Source organism: Pagrus major, chromosome 22 (assembly GCF_040436345.1).
Source record: "Pagrus major chromosome 22, Pma_NU_1.0".
NCBI classification, from domain to species: domain Eukaryota; kingdom Metazoa; phylum Chordata; class Actinopteri; order Spariformes; family Sparidae; genus Pagrus; species Pagrus major.
Window position 1 is genome coordinate 13,678,937 of NC_133236.1, and position 17,131 is coordinate 13,696,067.

The 17,131-nt window shown below is 42.3% G+C and overlaps 1 protein-coding gene across 1 annotated transcript in view; it reads left to right on the forward strand.

Moving 5' to 3' along the window:
• The window catches only part of ryr3 (ryanodine receptor 3), a 126,041-nt gene that overhangs the window by 48,226 nt on the left and 60,684 nt on the right, over positions 1-17,131 (forward strand). Inside the window, exons 14-32 of the mRNA XM_073492379.1 lie at positions 98-233; positions 3,441-3,536; positions 3,940-4,058; positions 4,516-4,649; positions 4,829-5,070; positions 6,552-6,744; positions 7,177-7,393; positions 8,127-8,231; positions 10,380-10,483; positions 10,943-11,026; positions 11,625-11,784; positions 12,029-12,173; positions 12,633-12,838; positions 13,133-13,307; positions 13,957-14,165; positions 14,273-14,436; positions 14,617-14,665; positions 14,756-14,916; positions 16,613-16,775. Of these exons, the coding sequence (XP_073348480.1) occupies positions 98-233; positions 3,441-3,536; positions 3,940-4,058; positions 4,516-4,649; positions 4,829-5,070; positions 6,552-6,744; positions 7,177-7,393; positions 8,127-8,231; positions 10,380-10,483; positions 10,943-11,026; positions 11,625-11,784; positions 12,029-12,173; positions 12,633-12,838; positions 13,133-13,307; positions 13,957-14,165; positions 14,273-14,436; positions 14,617-14,665; positions 14,756-14,916; positions 16,613-16,775 (2,862 nt within the window). The remainder of the gene's footprint in view (positions 1-97; positions 234-3,440; positions 3,537-3,939; positions 4,059-4,515; positions 4,650-4,828; positions 5,071-6,551; positions 6,745-7,176; positions 7,394-8,126; positions 8,232-10,379; positions 10,484-10,942; positions 11,027-11,624; positions 11,785-12,028; positions 12,174-12,632; positions 12,839-13,132; positions 13,308-13,956; positions 14,166-14,272; positions 14,437-14,616; positions 14,666-14,755; positions 14,917-16,612; positions 16,776-17,131) is intronic.

The window sequence follows — 17,131 nt, forward strand, 5'->3', positions numbered from 1 at the left end:
ATTAAGTGATGGGAAAAGTTTTTTACATCTTGTTATAAAAAAGAAAATACTTTCTCTGTCGTGAGGTGTATCACAGATTATACAACCTTTTTCTCAGGGCATGCTGACCCTCCTGTCCAAATGCATCGACCGGATGAACCTGTACAACAGCGCCGCCCACTTCGGAGAGATGGCTGGCGAGGAGGCAGGCGCAGCGTGGAAGGACATTCTCAACCTCCTCTATGAACTCTTGGGTAAGCATGCCTTAGTGATGGATCATAGAAATATCCACATCTTCTGTCAGCTCTTGTCAGCTGTTGACCCTGGGTAGACATGCAGTATTAATCTTCCCCCAGTGTCTTCACCAAATCCTGCTCCTCTACTTCACGCTTCAGTTGACACTTCTTATCTCGCCTGTTTTCCTCTCCTCCTTCCTCCCTTTGACTTCTATAAACTGCCCCCACAGCTGGTGATAGTCTTTACATGACATTTGTATATAATTATTTGTGACAAGGGAGTGATGACGGTAGCAAAGACAGATTTTCTCTTGGATTCTTCTTTCACAAGCTGTCCTGACTACTGAGGTCACATCCTTCTCTGAGATCAGTGTGGGCCCATTATGAAGCATTCAGCGGCATATTTGATGAAATGATAGCATCGTTAACAAAATGCCAGCCATCACAGGTGCTGGCATTATCCCGTTCTCTCGGGGCCTGTGTTGGGTTATGAATGCTAAAGCTGTGACCCTGAGAAGTTTTATTTTGGACAACTTTTTCTTGAGTAGTTTGTTTTGCTGTCATTGGAGCTTTCTCGTCAACAGCTTCCCCTCGGCTAACCTTGACTGCCCTGATATTCATCATCACCTCCCCAGCATGTACTCCCACATACACACATTAAAAGCACACGCTTAAAACCCACATATACACTCATCTGAATACACTCCAGCCTTTCCCACCGAGAGGTCACCCCCAAGGATGTGAAGGCAGTCTGGTGAAGCAGGTTTTGCATGATGAATTGCGCAGCGACCTTGTTTGTCTTGACCTTCTCTCTTTCCCATAGTAACTCTAGTTATAAGTTAAAGGGGGATTCTGGTATTTTTAAACCTGCACCCTAGGTTTACATATTTTGGTATGTGATTGGCTAATGGGTACAAAACATTTTGGAATTGGTCCAGTAGATCACCCCAGCCAGCAGCCAAGACACAGGCCATGCAATGGCTCCAATATAATCTTTGAGGGCAGCTTCTACTGTCAAGATACGTCCTTTTAAAATGCTTGTTTTTGCCACTGATAGGCTTTGATTGTTATTGTAAGTGTCTGATTATACTATGACAACAATCCCTACAGAAATGACCTTTTTTGAAACTAAAATCCCTGTTGTTTAACAGGTAACAGCCACTACGTCACTCTCACCAAAGCCATCCGATTCCATTTACACACTTCATTCAAACTCGACAGAAACAAAATAAAATGCACCAAAACCATATTGGTTCATCTCTCCACTGTTCGAACAACCACCAGCTCTGGTTTGGGTGAAATTAACCCTTAATTCACCACGTTAGATGTGAAAATATGAGAGGGGAGAAAAAAAGAGATCAGAGATGCACTGGGGGCGAACAGTGTGATTATGGTCCCACGTCTTTTCTTGCAAGACCCACCCTACTCCGCCTCTGATTGGTTGCCTTTGTTGGTTCGGTTGGTTATGAATAGGCCTGATAAAAGGCCCGGTGTTTGGTTGTCCTGCTGCTGGTCTGCCCTGTGGACACCTAGCCTGTCCGCTCTGCCAAGCCCGGAGACCCTGCTGCTGCGACAACCGAAGAGGTCGATGTGTTCACCGGGGAAACTATGCCAGCAGATTGTCAGCTGTAGTTTCAGTTGAACTCTGCCGCTTTTCTCACCTTCTCCTGTCCAGAAACATGCTGGATGTATTTAGCATGGACTACCAGGATTAAGGACTTGGGGAATTAAGAGGTTGTTTTAGGGATGTTTGTGACCAAACCACAGATGGTGACTGTTGGATAGATGAACAAGGAAGGTTTTGATGAGTTTCAATCTGTTTCTGCTAAGTTTGAATGAACTTTATGATACTTAGTAAGATAAAATGTCTGTTTCTGTAAATGGAGTCTGGTGGATTTGGCAAGAGCAACACTTTCAGCAGCTGTTTCTGGGTTGACAAAAAGGAACTGACTCTTTAACAAAAGGATAGTTTCTGTAGGGATCTTTTCCAAAATGCTGTCAGACACTTTAGAAAACAAGCTGAGCCTGTCAGTAGCAAAAATAAGCGCCTTTAGTGGACTTACTTTAATTGTTGAAGTTGCACTCAAGGATTACATTGCAGCCTGTGTTGAGGCTGCCGGCTGAGGCAATCTACTGGACCGATTCCAAAACTCTTGTACCCATTAGTCAGTTACACACCAACATATGTAAACATGGGGTGAAGGTTTAAACATACTGCAATTCCACTTTAACTGTCCAGGTGGTCAACCTGTTTTATAATGAGGACATGGACATTAAAAGCGTCTCTCATAGTAAATTATTAGAAAATAGTAATCTTCAGAAGTAACCTATTTATTCTATGTGCAAAACATGATCAAATGTGAAAATTGCGATTAGAACCATTTTGGTCTTAGGAGAAGCACAACTTGGAAGTGTTGGAGATGGAAGTGACACAATCTCTTTCAAATTGAAATGTTATCAGTATTATTGGTACTAAAAGCTCAGTCTTTCCTTCTTAATATAATAGTAATTGCTTTCTATATCACTTAATATAGTGTATGCTAATAGACCCATCATTTGCAGCCTCAGGTTCCTCCTTTCCCTGTCTCTGACTTTTAATTTCACATTCACATCACTCACGGTGAACATCCCTACCCTTGCCTCGTGATGTGGCTCTCGCCATGTGTTCATATTGAGCGATAGCTCTCCGGTAAAGGCAGAATTAAAAGAGATTAGACACCCATCAGTATTCCTTTGGCACAAAGTGCTGTTAAATTGTTTCACGGGCATTATCAGTCCAGTGTCCCTGAATCCTAATGGTGAGAAATGAGACAGTAAAGTAATAAGGAGACTTCTTAATGTCACCACGGTGGCAGAGAAAGGGCACAAAGGGGAACACACCTCAGCTTTCTAGAAAGCACAGAGCGCCTGAATTCACAGTCGCTTCAGAATCTCTTCCATGTGTTTTCCATCAGAAAGACTTCATAAGAGCAGGTGTCAGGTGGTTTCACAGATTTAATGAATTTTAATATCTACCTGCGGACCGCATGTGTCAGACATCGACTTTATGTTCACAGGAAAACGGTGGACTATTTTTCATTAAAAGTCAGACTGTCTGAAACATCCACTCATCTTCAGGTCCGCTGCTCGGGTTTAATTTGACACCTTTAACGGTATCATTCATGTCTTTACTAAACCATGTGCATACTTTCATTCAACCTTGTGAAAACTTTGTCCTTTGTTCAGCTTCACTGATTCGTGGGAACAGGAACAACTGCACCCAGTTTTCCCGCAAATTGGACTGGTTGGTCAGCAAACTGGACAGACTGGAATCTTCATCAGGTATTATATACTTATATATAGCATAACAGTGAGTTTCAGTAAAATAGTTTTACTGATGCTAAGATGTGATCAATTTGATCAGCATTTGTTGATAATAATAATAATATAATGATAATAATAATGACATTGTTAATAACCCAACTATTCAAGGCAAATGGCCGCCCACCATTGAGTCCGGTTCCTCTCAAGGTTTCTGCCTGTTAAAAGGCAGTTTTTCTCATCACTGTCGCCAAGTGCTTGCTCATGGGGGAAATGTTGGGTCTCTGTGAAAAAATTACTCAAGGAGTATGGTCTAGACCTGCTCAATATGGAAAGTGTCATGAGATGACTTTTGTTGTGAATTGGCGCTATACAAATAAAGATTGATTGATGGATTTATTGGATGTTTTGTTTGACCTCTCAGGGATCCTGGAAGTCCTCCACTGTATCTTGGTAGAAAGTCCAGAGGCTCTGAACATCATCCAGAGAGCTCACATCAAATCCATAATCTCTTTGCTCTACAAGCATGGACGCAACCACAAGGTGATTGATTAACGGATTGATTGATTGATTGATTGATTAGTGGATTGATTTTTATTTCTAACATGAATCCGGGTTTTGATTTCAGTTCATACAACCTCAATTCTTACTGAACAAAAAGCAACAAGTTAGAGCTCTGAACAATGTAATATTATCTTTGTCACGGCTGATTGAAGCCTCATATTAAATGACATTCTTGTGTTTTATGACGTTCCAACCATGTGCTTTACATGCAGTGTTCAGATGCCTCAGTCTCTCACTGTTTTCCTTGTAAATTATAACAGGCATGGCACGGGCAGCCTCGTAAACAACAGCTGCTGACCATGAGTGACACTTGAGGGTCCTTTTATACAGTGCTGCAGCATGCAGAGACTGAGAAATAAGCAGTGGATATTCATTTTAGGGTGTGTGAATGCACTTTTTTTATTCATTTGTGCAACCCATTTATTCTCTCCGTTAGATTCTGGATGTCCTGTGTTCCCTCTGTGTTTGTAATGGGGTGGCAGTGAGAGCCAATCAGAATCTGATCTGTGACAACCTGCTTCCCAAGAGGGACCTGCTGCTCCAGACTCGACTGGTTAATGATGTTCAGAGGTAATGAAAGAGAAAAGCTTTGCAACTGTTTTATCCATCAGTGTGTGAAGTTTAGTATACATGCTTGTGTCTTATTGTGAAAAAATCTCAAAATGTTCTCCGGCAGCTGGGTTAAAGTTGGAGCCATAACTAATAACAACTATTTGACTAGAAGCTTCTTTCTCTCTTATCACCTCCAGCATGAGGCCGAACATCTTCCTGGGCGTGGCTGAAGGCTCAGCTCAGTATAAAAAGTGGTATTTTGAGCTGGTGATCGACCAGGTGGACCACTTTGTAACTGGTGAGCCGACCCACCTGAGGGTAGGCTGGGCCAACACTACAGGCTACGCTCCGTACCCGGGCGGAGGAGAGGGATGGGGTGGCAACGGTGTCGGAGATGACCTGTACTCCTACAGCTTTGATGGACTTCATCTCTGGTCCGGTAAGCATCTAACAGCAACCTCATATAAGACAAGCACTTCAATTTCATTTTATGAGAGTGATAGAGACTGGAGACCTTTGAATACATACTGTATAAGTTAGAATAGTGAGTTTGTTTCACCTCCGTGGGGGGAACTGACTGCATTATCGCAACCTCAAAGGCCTCACGAATGCATTTTTTACATCAGTATCTTGCTTTGAGCAGTGAGGTGCTGCATGAATACACTATTTTCTGACAGAGTTAGAACATTTTTTGTTATTTCACAACAGAGACGTTAGTGTTTTATCCTTGTTTTTCTCACTGGTTTGAAGAAGACGGGGCTCAGTTAGAAATGGGATGACCAAAAATCTGATCCAATCATTCAGAATGTAGCGACATTTAAATCAAAATGTGCAACCCTTGTGGGTTTGTTTGCTTCTGTTAATAGCACTGTCAATAAAATCTGATCAAACCACACCCACACAGTCCTGATGAAGATCAGCTGAGCCTTTGAGTGTTTAACCCCAGAGAAATCAAAACTAAACTTTGTTTTTGAGTTTGTTGGAATCAATGTTAGAAAGAAACATGTAAGAGTTCAAATTAATTATTATTATTATTAATTATTAGTGTTGTCAGTTATTTTCCCAATGAATCGATTAGTAGTTTGGTGTATGAAACAGTGAAACGTGTGTTCAGTGTTTCCCACGATGACATTTTGTCCATTTAAGGAGCTTGAATCAGATCATTTTTAGATTAATGGATTATCAAAATAGTTGGCAATTAATTTCAAAGTTGATGACTGATCGGTTGATTGATGCAGCTGTATTGAAATTCGAAAACATCCAAGTTTCTTTCGATACCACTTTGCACCTTTGCAGTGAAGTAACTCCAAGTCCGTTATGGTGCTCAATACAAAAACAAAAAGTCTTGTGGACTCGACAGAACTTACTGTGAATAATGCAGGAGCCTGCTGTCCAGTCTCCAGGCTGCTCTTTTCATTTTTAGACAAAGTCACAGCACAGGCAGCGATATAAAATTCCACCACACGACCTCCACCTTCGACCTTTCTTCAGGACTTTGACACATGCCTCACATCTTAACACAACGCAAAGCCCATAGCTGAAGCCCTGCTGGTTTCAGGTATGCAGGTATGCTCTCCGTCTGAATAAGAGGAAATAGCCAGTCTGCAGTTTGTGTTCACATAGCCAACTTTCGGCTTTGTGCTTTAGGGCTTTCAGTCCTTTCAATGCCCCCTCTCCTCTGCTGTCATCCTAAAAGCACAACACCTTTTTCACCTCTCTTCCCTTCCAAAACTACTAAAAGACCCATCACCTCCTGTCGTCCATTTCATCCCATCCCTTTTAAAGCACTCATCAGCCATCTCTCGACCTCTCTGCTCCCCTCTCTTCTCCTCGCCCATCATCCTGCCCTATATTCGCAATGACTTTGCAGCCTTAACAGCCATCCATCCTCCCTCTCTGTCTCCGCCCGCTGTTGTCTAGGCCGAATCCCAAGGGCCGTGGCCTCCATTAACCAGCACCTGCTGAACTCGGACGACGTGGTCAGCTGCTGTCTGGATTTGGGCGCTCCCAGCATGTCCTTCAGGATCAATGGGCAGCCTGTCCAGGGCATGTTCGAGGACTTCAACACAGAGGGATTCTTCTTCCCCGTCGTCAGCTTCTCTGCAGGTGTCAAGTAAGGCTCCGTATTTATAATTGGGTAAATGTGGGAAATGAGCTTAAGAAGCATTCCCAGTAGAGGTGCTTGTTTTTATTTCTGTTGAGATGCAATTACAGCTCCTCAGCCCACGTTTGCTTTAGAAATAAAGCAGCGATGTAGTTTAAAAACCACAATCTTCTTTACTTTAATTATTTTGATACTTGGTGTTACTAAGTGTAAAATGAATTTGGAGCAGAAAGATTTATGAGAGTGGAGATAATCCCTGCCCTTGGGTGGCTTTACTACAGCCCTGGTATTAGGTGAAGGCAGAGGTGTGCAGCGCTATTCGCTGAATTGTATTTTAAAAAAAGGTCATTGGCAAAGTAAGTAAAGAGAAACTTTTAGAATACCCTTGGTGTTAATATTATTACGTAACGTCTCACAGTGTTATGTAACGTCTCTTCTCAGGGTCCGTTTCCTGTTGGGTGGACGCCACGGAGATTTCAAGTTCCTGCCGCCCGCTGGTTACTCTCCGTGCTACGAGGCGCTGTTGCCCAAGGAGAAGATGCACGTCGAGCCTGTGAAGGAGTACAAGAGGGACCTCGAGGGGGTCCGCGACCTGCTGGGAACCACCCAGTTCCTCTCTCAGGCCTCCTTCATCCCCACTCCTGTTGACACCAGCCAGGTGAGGACAGTATCATCAGGGAAATGTTGCTGTTGCATCAGTTAATTCAAGATACAGCAAAGAAAATTAATTAATGTTTTTATGCAATTACCATGATATGAAAAATACATTCAAAATACTGTTTAATGAAAGCATTTTCTTTACATTTGTAATAATGACAAAGCAATCATTTTTTAATTTAGCTCTTAGAGATATTTTCGTGGAAGATTATTTTCAGCACTTGTATTTAGAAGAACCAACTTTCTAATTTGATTAAATTGAGCTTAAACTCACACCCTGAGGAAGTCTAAAAGTGCTTACATTATTCAGCGTTGTTACTTTAGATAACACATTCAAAAGCAGTTGAAATATTTACCAGCTGCAGTCAACATTGCTGATTCTTTCCACGCTGTTGCTGGTCTGCTGCTCCTTTTTTGTTGTTGTTTTTTTTCTAAGATTGTTCTGAAAGAGAATAAATCTCACAAGTTTTCGAAGCCTATGGGAGGTATCAGGCATCTCTCATATGAGATTAATTCAGCCAGTGTTTACACACCTGTTATATAATATTCAGTTCTGCAGAGGCCCTGAAGCAAAAAAGCAAAATGAATGCAGTCTTGCAGCCTCAGTGTAGCAAAGCCAAAATCATATGAACATCTCTACAATCCCCAGGAATCTAACAATTGCATGGTCAGGAGAAAAAGATGAGAAGTGTTTTCATTTGTACCATCTGTTCCCCCCTTCTCTCTCTCTGCAGATCGTTCTGCCCCCTCACCTGGACAACGTCCGGGACAAGCTGGCAGAAAACATCCACGAACTGTGGGGGATGAACAAGATCGAACTGGGCTGGACCTATGGCAAGGTAAAGCTGCGATCTGCCATCACATGTAACACACAAAAACAGCCTGGGTCTGTATGGATATACACACAAGGTCAACTCAAGCCTGCTTCAGTAAAATGCTTGTAAATGGTCCATTAACATTAATATCTCAGTCCTTTCAAAGTACATGTCAACAGCTTACAGCTTAGGATATCAGGGTGTTCTGTGCTGGAGAAAGTATCAAGTCATTTGGTTTAACAAATTTACATCTTTTCAAGTATTCAAAGCGAAATTACTTGATGTGAAAACGGATTAGATCAGAGAAGAAAAAACAAGCTTGTGATCAAAGACGATTAGTTAAAACAAATACTCTAGTTAGACGTTGATTAAGTATTTGTATGACTTGAGTACAAGTTCTGCAAATTATATATGTTAGTGCTGATAAAATGTAAACATGGATTTCTATATTTTGATCCCATTTTCACCTCTTTTTTCATCATCAAAATGTATTTATATTCTAAAGTTAAACACAAAAAACAACAATAATGACCCGTCTTTCTTCTATTCATTGAACCGTTATTCAACCAGGAGAATCACACTGAGATTAAGAATCTCTTTTTCAAAGGAGCCCCAGCCACGACAGTCAGGATCATCGAAACATAATTACAGACGGAAAACACGAAGAAAAAAGACATAGGGAGCTCACATTTCAAAAAGAGACATTTGTAGGAGTCAGTCGCACAACCCCAATGAAATCTGCCTTATTCTTTCATTTTGGGTTTAAAAGCGTTTCACAAGATTGATACTAAAACACAAATGTCCTTTTTCCAATTTACGTCCGGGCATTTGGGACAGAGAGCATAAAGAAAGTCCAGAAAACGCAAAGAGTGCTGTCTGGCACTTTACTGCCTGATAATAGGTATTGTGGGAGCAGGCCAAAGAATTGCCTTTATATATGGAGGTTCACAAATGTAAGAGCCTACGAGTGGCCAGAGCAGACAGTCCTACCCTGGAGTATAACTCACAGTGGTGAGTCAGAGCTTTACAGTTTGAAGTGAATCTAATTGGCTTCTAAAAACTTTTTGAAACCTCTGGTATTTTCCTTTTTCAAACATGCAATATCAAAGACATTAGAAAGGACCACAACCTATAAATCTAACACCCACACCGTCAACACACTGCGCCAAAAAAAAGAAAATAATCTGACCTTACACACTCTAAAAGTGGACAATCACTCATATTTACATACATCTGTGATAAATTCAAAAAGTCTGGGCACTTAGCTGATATTAGGCGGAGTCAATCCTAATCTGGTGAGGTTACGGACAAGTTCTGTAAGTATGTCCGCAGTGAGCCTCTCTAACATCTCCACAGTGTTTCTCTCACATCATCACTCACTCTTCCCATCCACTGCAGAACAGTCTGTCAGAAGTCTGATCGCACGTGCCGCCTCTTTCGTACCGTAGCGGTTATCACAGAATCTTTTCCCCGCTGAGGCCGTCGCCACTGCGCCTGTTTAACAAACTTAATGAGTGTCTCACCTTCCAAGACTATGACATCCACATTAATTAAGACTGGGAGAACGCTCCTCTCAGGGGGGAGAACTCGGGTCTTACGGTTTATTAAGGACAACATTTGGGTCCAAACAGCTGCTTGGTATTTAATTTTGCTGTAACAAGGCCTCAATGAGCTCAAAGTGACATTGCGCTGAATCTAAGACAGGAAGCAGATACTTGGCAGGAAGGATGGTGATAAAGTTGGTTATGGCTTCATTGTTTTTGAGTGCTTGGCCTTGCTGTGTATTGCTTAAACATTTTGTGCACCTCAGTTCTATTTAACCTTTATTACCTGAAGACTCTTAGAGAAAGAGTAACTGGCAGAGGAAATCTGAGCCTCTTCTTTGAGCTGATTCAGGCTTATCTCTGCTTCATTAAAAAATCAACACCTGAGGCTTAAGTTGGTCCCAAGTGGAACGCAAACAACATGCATCTGCCAGTGTCCACTGCAGATAAATTCAGCTGCAGTCTAGTTTTTTTTGTTGTTTTTTTCTGGATACCGAGCCAGGCTTGATCATATTCTCCTTCGGGGTGTTGCTGCAGTTATGGACAGGCAGGCTCACACAGTAAAAGAAGGAGAGAGCGTCCACATTTGTCGCTGAAACATAATGAGTGCCGGCTGCTTCCTCTCTAGGTTCGTGATGACAACAAGAGGCAGCACCCTTGCCTTGTGGACTTCGCCAAGCTGCCTGAAACTGAAAGGAACTACAACGTGCAGATGTCCAGTGAAACGCTGAAGTAAGACCGAGCAGTTTGCTAAGTAATCCAATTACCTATTCATGGAACTGCCTCTGCTCTCTGCTGAATGCTGTGCGGGAGCAGATTAGGGCTCAGATTAAAGCAGTGCTTGTAATGACTTGCATCTCCTGAGTGAATTTCAGTATTGATTTTTAAGAAACGTTGGATCCAAAGCTTATTTGAGCCAAATACTGAGTCATCTCACTGTAAAAACATTTGGCTTGGCCCAATAAAGCGATCTACTGTTAGAGTGAGCTTCAATAAGGTATGCAGTTTGTCAATTACATAGTGTTTGGGCCCCAACTGCCAAAATCAGGCTACTACTCACAGTGTTGATCCAGCGACATGTATAAATGTCTAATGAGCTGTGTTAAAAATCTAGAAGTCTAGAACCGTAATGGGGCTTGAGTATGGATATCAGTCCTGGTCTTTATGGTTGAATGTCTCTTCTGTCCTCAGGACCTTGTTGGCTCTTGGATGCCATGTTGCTCAGGTCAATGTTCACGCTGAGGACGATCTGAAGAAAATCAAACTTCCCAAAGAGTAAGTCTCTCTCATTTTCTATTCTTTCTCTTTTTTCAAGAAACACAAGTACAAAGCATTTTTAGGGTATGTTAGACTTCTACTGAGGAAAACTTTAATGTCCCCCGAGAGGCAATCTGTAGTGCAGCACACATCAAGAAGATCAAGTAAATGATACACTTAAATTTGAAAAACATGAAGAGTCGATTTCAAGTTTTATCACTCTGATTGTAATCTAAAAGAAAAGATTCATTATATATCAGTCAAATTTGACATAATTTCAGACCTTTTTCTTTGAATTATCTCATTAAGTGGAGTCTTTGAAAACATTAACAAATGCTTTTTTAATTGTTAGTGTTTTCAATCCCTTAACCACATAGAAAACAAGCTGCCCCATCAGCTTACTATGTAGTGGTTGTATTTATTGAGAAAAATATTCTGATATTCCCTCATCTTTTATTCAAGCTGTCATGTCTGACTGTTTAACATTTATGTTGTTACTAAAGACGGAAAATAAATGTAATTGATATCATTTTACTCCATATTTGTTGTGATAGCGACGCACAACACAATGTTATTAAAATGCTGTGCTTTTACCTTTCTGGTGTTTCCTCTCCAGCTACGTGATGTCTAATGGATATAAGCCTGCGCCACTGGAGCTCTCTGACGTGAAACTGACTGCAGGTCAGGAGGTTCTGGTTGATAAACTGGCCGAGAACGCACACAACGTGTGGGCCAAAGACAGAATCAAACAAGGATGGACCTATGGCATCCAGCAGGTAAAAGTCATTATTCCTCTCATTTAGAAAGGAATTGGCAGCACATCAGTCTGGTCTTTGAATTTAAGCATAATTAATGATACATTAGGTATTTTATTGGACATTTCTGCTGAAACACTGTTTTGTCAAATCGAATGCAAAAATATAAGCTCATTTATTTTTCTTTACTTGTAGTATATGCTTGTCTTTATTTTGCTTGCAGATTTAATCTATTTTATCTGCAATTTTCTTGTGTGTGTGTCAGGATGTGAAGAGCAGACGTAATCCTCGCCTGGTGCCATATGCTTTACTTGATGAGCGCACTAAGAAATCTAACAGAGACAGTCTGAGAGAGGCCATCAGGACTATGGTTGGGTATGGATACGACATTGACCCCCCAGACCAGGAGGGTGAGAACATCTTGTTGACAAAGCTGCCACACAAAACCCTTCACATCTCTTGTATAAGTTTGTTTTGGGGGAAGTAAAACATTGAGTGTCTGATTGAGTGTTAGAAGCAGAAGATGCAGTAAATCTTGCATATTGTGCAGCTCTATTATCACCTCCATACAATAGGAATATATATTATTTACATTATCACAAAACAAGTCACAGGAGCTGTAATATTTTTGATAAAATGTGTCACAGAATACCCAGTGAAAATAAACCTTATGGTGATGAGTGATTGAAAATAACTAATATCATAGTATCACACTAAATGCACTACATATTTTCACACTGTGCGGCATAGCCAGTGATTTTAACTGTAATTGTAACTGATACTGAAAATGTTGCCAAAAATTAGCATCACTTGTCAGTTGTTATCAAGCATCTTTTATCCTGTTACCTCATTCCTCTCCCGGTCCCTAGCCCCCCAGTTTGCGGATGACCAGACCATCGAGACCATCCGCCTCTTCCGTGTGGAGCAGACGTACGCAGTGAAAACAGGGAAGTGGTACTTTGAGTTTGAGGCCCTGAGCGGAGGTGATATGAGGGTCGGCTGGGCCAGACCAGGCTGCAGGCCCGATGTGGAACTGGGAGTTGATGACCAGGCCTTCGTCTTTGATGGATACAGGGTAAATTCACTCTGTTAGGACATATCGTGTTATTTTACTTCAACAGCAGCTTTTTCTTTCGCAATCCTTGCTGTATTACGGCTGTTCAAGTGATGGCACCAAGTTATGCTACAGCTGTTGAGTTTTAAAAGACACAAATCACAAATCTATAATTTTTTCTCAAGACATAACTATTTAATGATTCCAGCATATCTTTGCAGCTTGTACAGTATGTTCACTTTTATATTAACAGTTTTATTGGATCATCATATTATCTATGCTGCAAAAACCTCAAGCTTTGTGTTTCTTCCTAAGGGTCGACGTATGCACGCAGGCAGCCGCTACTTTGGACATCCCTGGAAAAAGGGAGACGTGGTCGGTTGCATGATCAACATGGAGGACAAATCCATGATTTTCACCCTGAACGGAGAGCTCCTGATCACCGGAAAGGGCTCCGAGCTTTGCTTCACTGACTTTGAGACAGAGGACGGTGAGGGCTCCACTGGCTCTACTGTGAACTTTAGTGCTAATTCATTCATTTATTCCGAGCGCGTTAACTCCACAGTATCTCTGGAGGTAGGACCGGGTTCGTTCGGCAGTTAGCATGAGGCAAACAAAAACCGAAAGCGGTACAAAATGCAAATTATGTTGCGTTTAATGAATCCATTGTGGCACCGGCTCTGTACTCTGCAAATGAGCCACCCCTCAGGACAAGACAGGAGAGAGAGACTCGGTGGAATATAGTTGAGTGATTTAAATTAAGTGTTATAGCTCACATACATGACAGTACACCGATGTGACTTTTTCAAGGATTATAAAGACACACATTTAAATACTATAGTGCGTGCTAGAATGAAGTTTCATCATTCTTATTAATAAAAGGCACATTCCCAATTTTGTATGTCCAGAGATATTTTCGCCAAGGTTATTAAGTCTCCGGACTAAATAAATGTAGCTCCTGAGGGCAGGGAGACAGATCGCATCATTAGTGGAAGGGAAGGGAAGCATCGGAGTTACTTTTTAATTAAATCTGAAAAAGAAGGTTCTCCAACTTTGTTCACGTTGAAACAAGGGGTGACATGACTGACAGACCAATATTGCCCTGGCAAACCCACAAATGTCCCTTCACCCTCCTGCAGGTTTCATCCCTGTGTGCAGTCTGGGCATGTCTCAGATCGGACGTATGAACCTGGGCAAGGACGCCAGCACTTTCAAGTACTACACCATGTGTGGTCTCCAGGAAGGCTTCGAGCCCTTCGCCGTCAACATGAACAGAGACATCACCATGTGGTTCAGCAAGCGCCTTCCCACCTTTGTCATCGTACCGAAGTACCACATGCACATCGAGGTAAAGAAGCATTTCCATCATTGTTGTTTCTTCTTCTTCTTCTTTCTCCTTCTTCTCATTATTCTCATTATTCTTATTACTTCCGTCTCTGGATTTTGACTCCTCAGGTGACGAGGATTGACGGAACGGTTGACGACCCCCCCTGCCTCAAGGTCACGCACAAGACGTTTGGTACACAGAACAGCAACAATGACATGGTCTACTGTAGACTGAGCATGCCTGTGGAGTTCTACTCTGCAGACAGGTTACTGGACGAATCCCTGAAACTCAGGTCAGACACCGGAACAGCAGCTGAGAGCCATGTTGTGAGGCAAATTAAGATATGATGAAGAGGGAACAGCAGCGGAGTTGCTGAACATTTGGATAATTTTGTCTAAATTTACACTCATTTGCTCTGTCTGGCAACACTTTGTTACTTTTATGACCTGCAGCTGTGTTTCTGTCTCTGCAGCCATCCTCCAAAAGAAGATGGAACTGTTGACTATGGAAGCATCACAACTGTAAATCAACACAAATTTACACAACTGAAAATTATTGTTATGCTCTCTGTTCACTAAGTGTAATCTATTGTGCTCTGTTATTTATGGCAGTATTACCACTCGGTGAGAGTGTTCGCTGGACAGGACCCTGCGTCAGTGTGGGTGGGCTGGGTCTCGCCCGACTATCATTTCCACAGCAAGAACTTCGGCCTCAGCAAGACGCGGACAGTCACCGTCACGCTGGGAGACGAAAGGGGCCGGGTTCATGAGAGGCAAGCTCCTTGATTTTTTTTTTTTAATATCTTGAGACACTGAGAGAGGGAGAGTCAGCAGGATTTGCTGGGTTCTCTGAGGACATCGGGCTGTATCTGGGATTTTCCACCTCACAGTAATTCAGGGAAGGTCATGCAATATTGTTTAAGGGCCTCAGTGTGGATCAAGTTCTGCACAGAACCCCTCAGGACGCTGTGTGAAATGTGTTTTCAGTTTTCTTACAATACTTTCTTTCCCTTGCATCACTTTTTGCTTCCCCACTACACTAACACTCCTCTTCCCTCTTCTCACAACTTCTCATTTTGTTAGCATGCTAAAGGCCAAGTTCGAAGCTAAATTCATTACGTTGATGCATTGTAGAAGGCGAGCGCCGGGTGTTGCAAGAGAATGTAATGAGCTGAAAAATGCGCCGATGGGAATGAGACAGTATTGTGGGGGAATACAGTTACAGACATCCAAAAACTTTTGCAATTAATAAATTACTGACAATGAACGAAACAGACTTGGCCAGATGGAACATCTGAAACAACAAACAACAGTTTCACAAGTTAGATTGTTTTGTTTTTTTTAGACTTCCTTAAAGCAAAAATCAATCTTACTCCAAAAACACTTCTAAATGACTTCACATTGCACATTAGGTGAGCTGCTCACACCATTAACCACGACATTAAAACCTCAGACAGGTGAAGTGAATAACCTTGGAATGAGGAACATCATCTCGTTGCAATGCAGTTTTGTGCTGGGAAACTTTGCATTCTGGCATTTATTTGGACGCCACAATGACTTGCACCACCCAGCCAAAACATCGTTGTGGGCCAAGCACACCCCCTCATTGCAGCGGCACTCCCCAATGGCCCCCCCAGCAGGACAATGTACCCTCCAACACCACAAAAACTACTTAGAAATAAGCCAAGGAAAGTGAGAAAGAGCTCAAAGTGTCGACATGGCCTCAAAATTCCCCCAGATGCCAATCTGATCAGGCATCTGTGGGATGTTCCAGACCAAATCAGACCCATGTACTCCGCAACGTGGATCGGACCTCTGGCATTGTCTGGTGTTGTCTGTCACCAGGGCATTGGCAGTGCCTTCATAGATTGGACTGATGTCCCACTGAGGCTCGATCTGATTGGGACCTGGGGATTTTGGAGGCCATGTCGCCCCCTCAAAGCTCTTTGTCACATCCCTTGGGTCATTCCCGCTGCCAGCGGAGAGTGCCATGGCCATGAGGGGGTGCACTTGGTCTCCACTGGTGGATGAGATTGGTCTATAAGAGAATTAATTTGCAGTGTTTAGTTTATTTATTTAACATTACAAGACAGGCCAACACAATACCTAGATCATCCTAATAGAATAATACAAAATATTTCCTATTCAATCCTGTATAAGCTAACGTGAAATTGTAAAGATGTAAGCGTACACTTTCAACTTTCCCATAAACCATAATTTGAACAAGAAAACAAGAAAAAATGACTCATCTTTTATCCTTCTCCCGTCCTCCTTCAGGAGAATAAATGTAGACGAGAGCCTCTGTGTGGAAACAGAATGAATGTGAATGAGGAAAGAGTCACAACACAGATCGATGAACACATCACATAATGAGAAGACCTTGTGTTTATCTTTATTCTTCAGTCGTCTCTGGTGCCCTGTGAGTGTTCACATTCCCACAAAGCTCATTTTCTGCTTTTGTTCCCTCAGTGTCCAGAGGAGCAACTGCTACATGGTGTGCGGAGCGGACGCAGCCGGCCCGTCTTCCTCCAGCCGCTCCAACTCTGACCTGGAGATCGGCTGTCTGATCGACCTGGCCACTGGCCTCGTCTCCTTCACTGCTAACGGCAAGGAGCTGTCCACAACATATCAGGTGAATAAGAATCACGGTGGTGGTGGGGAGCGGAGGACTAACGCACAAGGACAGTCGGCCTCATAAACTTCACTATGTGCATGTCATTATTTTTTCCTCCTGTCGAGTATTTTGGGTCACTACTCCTCAACACTCAGCTCCTTAGCCATTACATTGAGAGACTGAGAACTTTTGAATAATAAATAAACGTAATAAATCTTTAGGATGATGGCACTCCGACATATTTGTATTGCTCGCACGCAGTCAAACGATCTTCGCTCCTATCTCCCCCTCAGGTAACGTAAACAAATTTGCACTGCAGTAAATTATCCTGCAGAGAGGCAGTTGGGAAATTATACAGCTGAATTCTCGTCTGT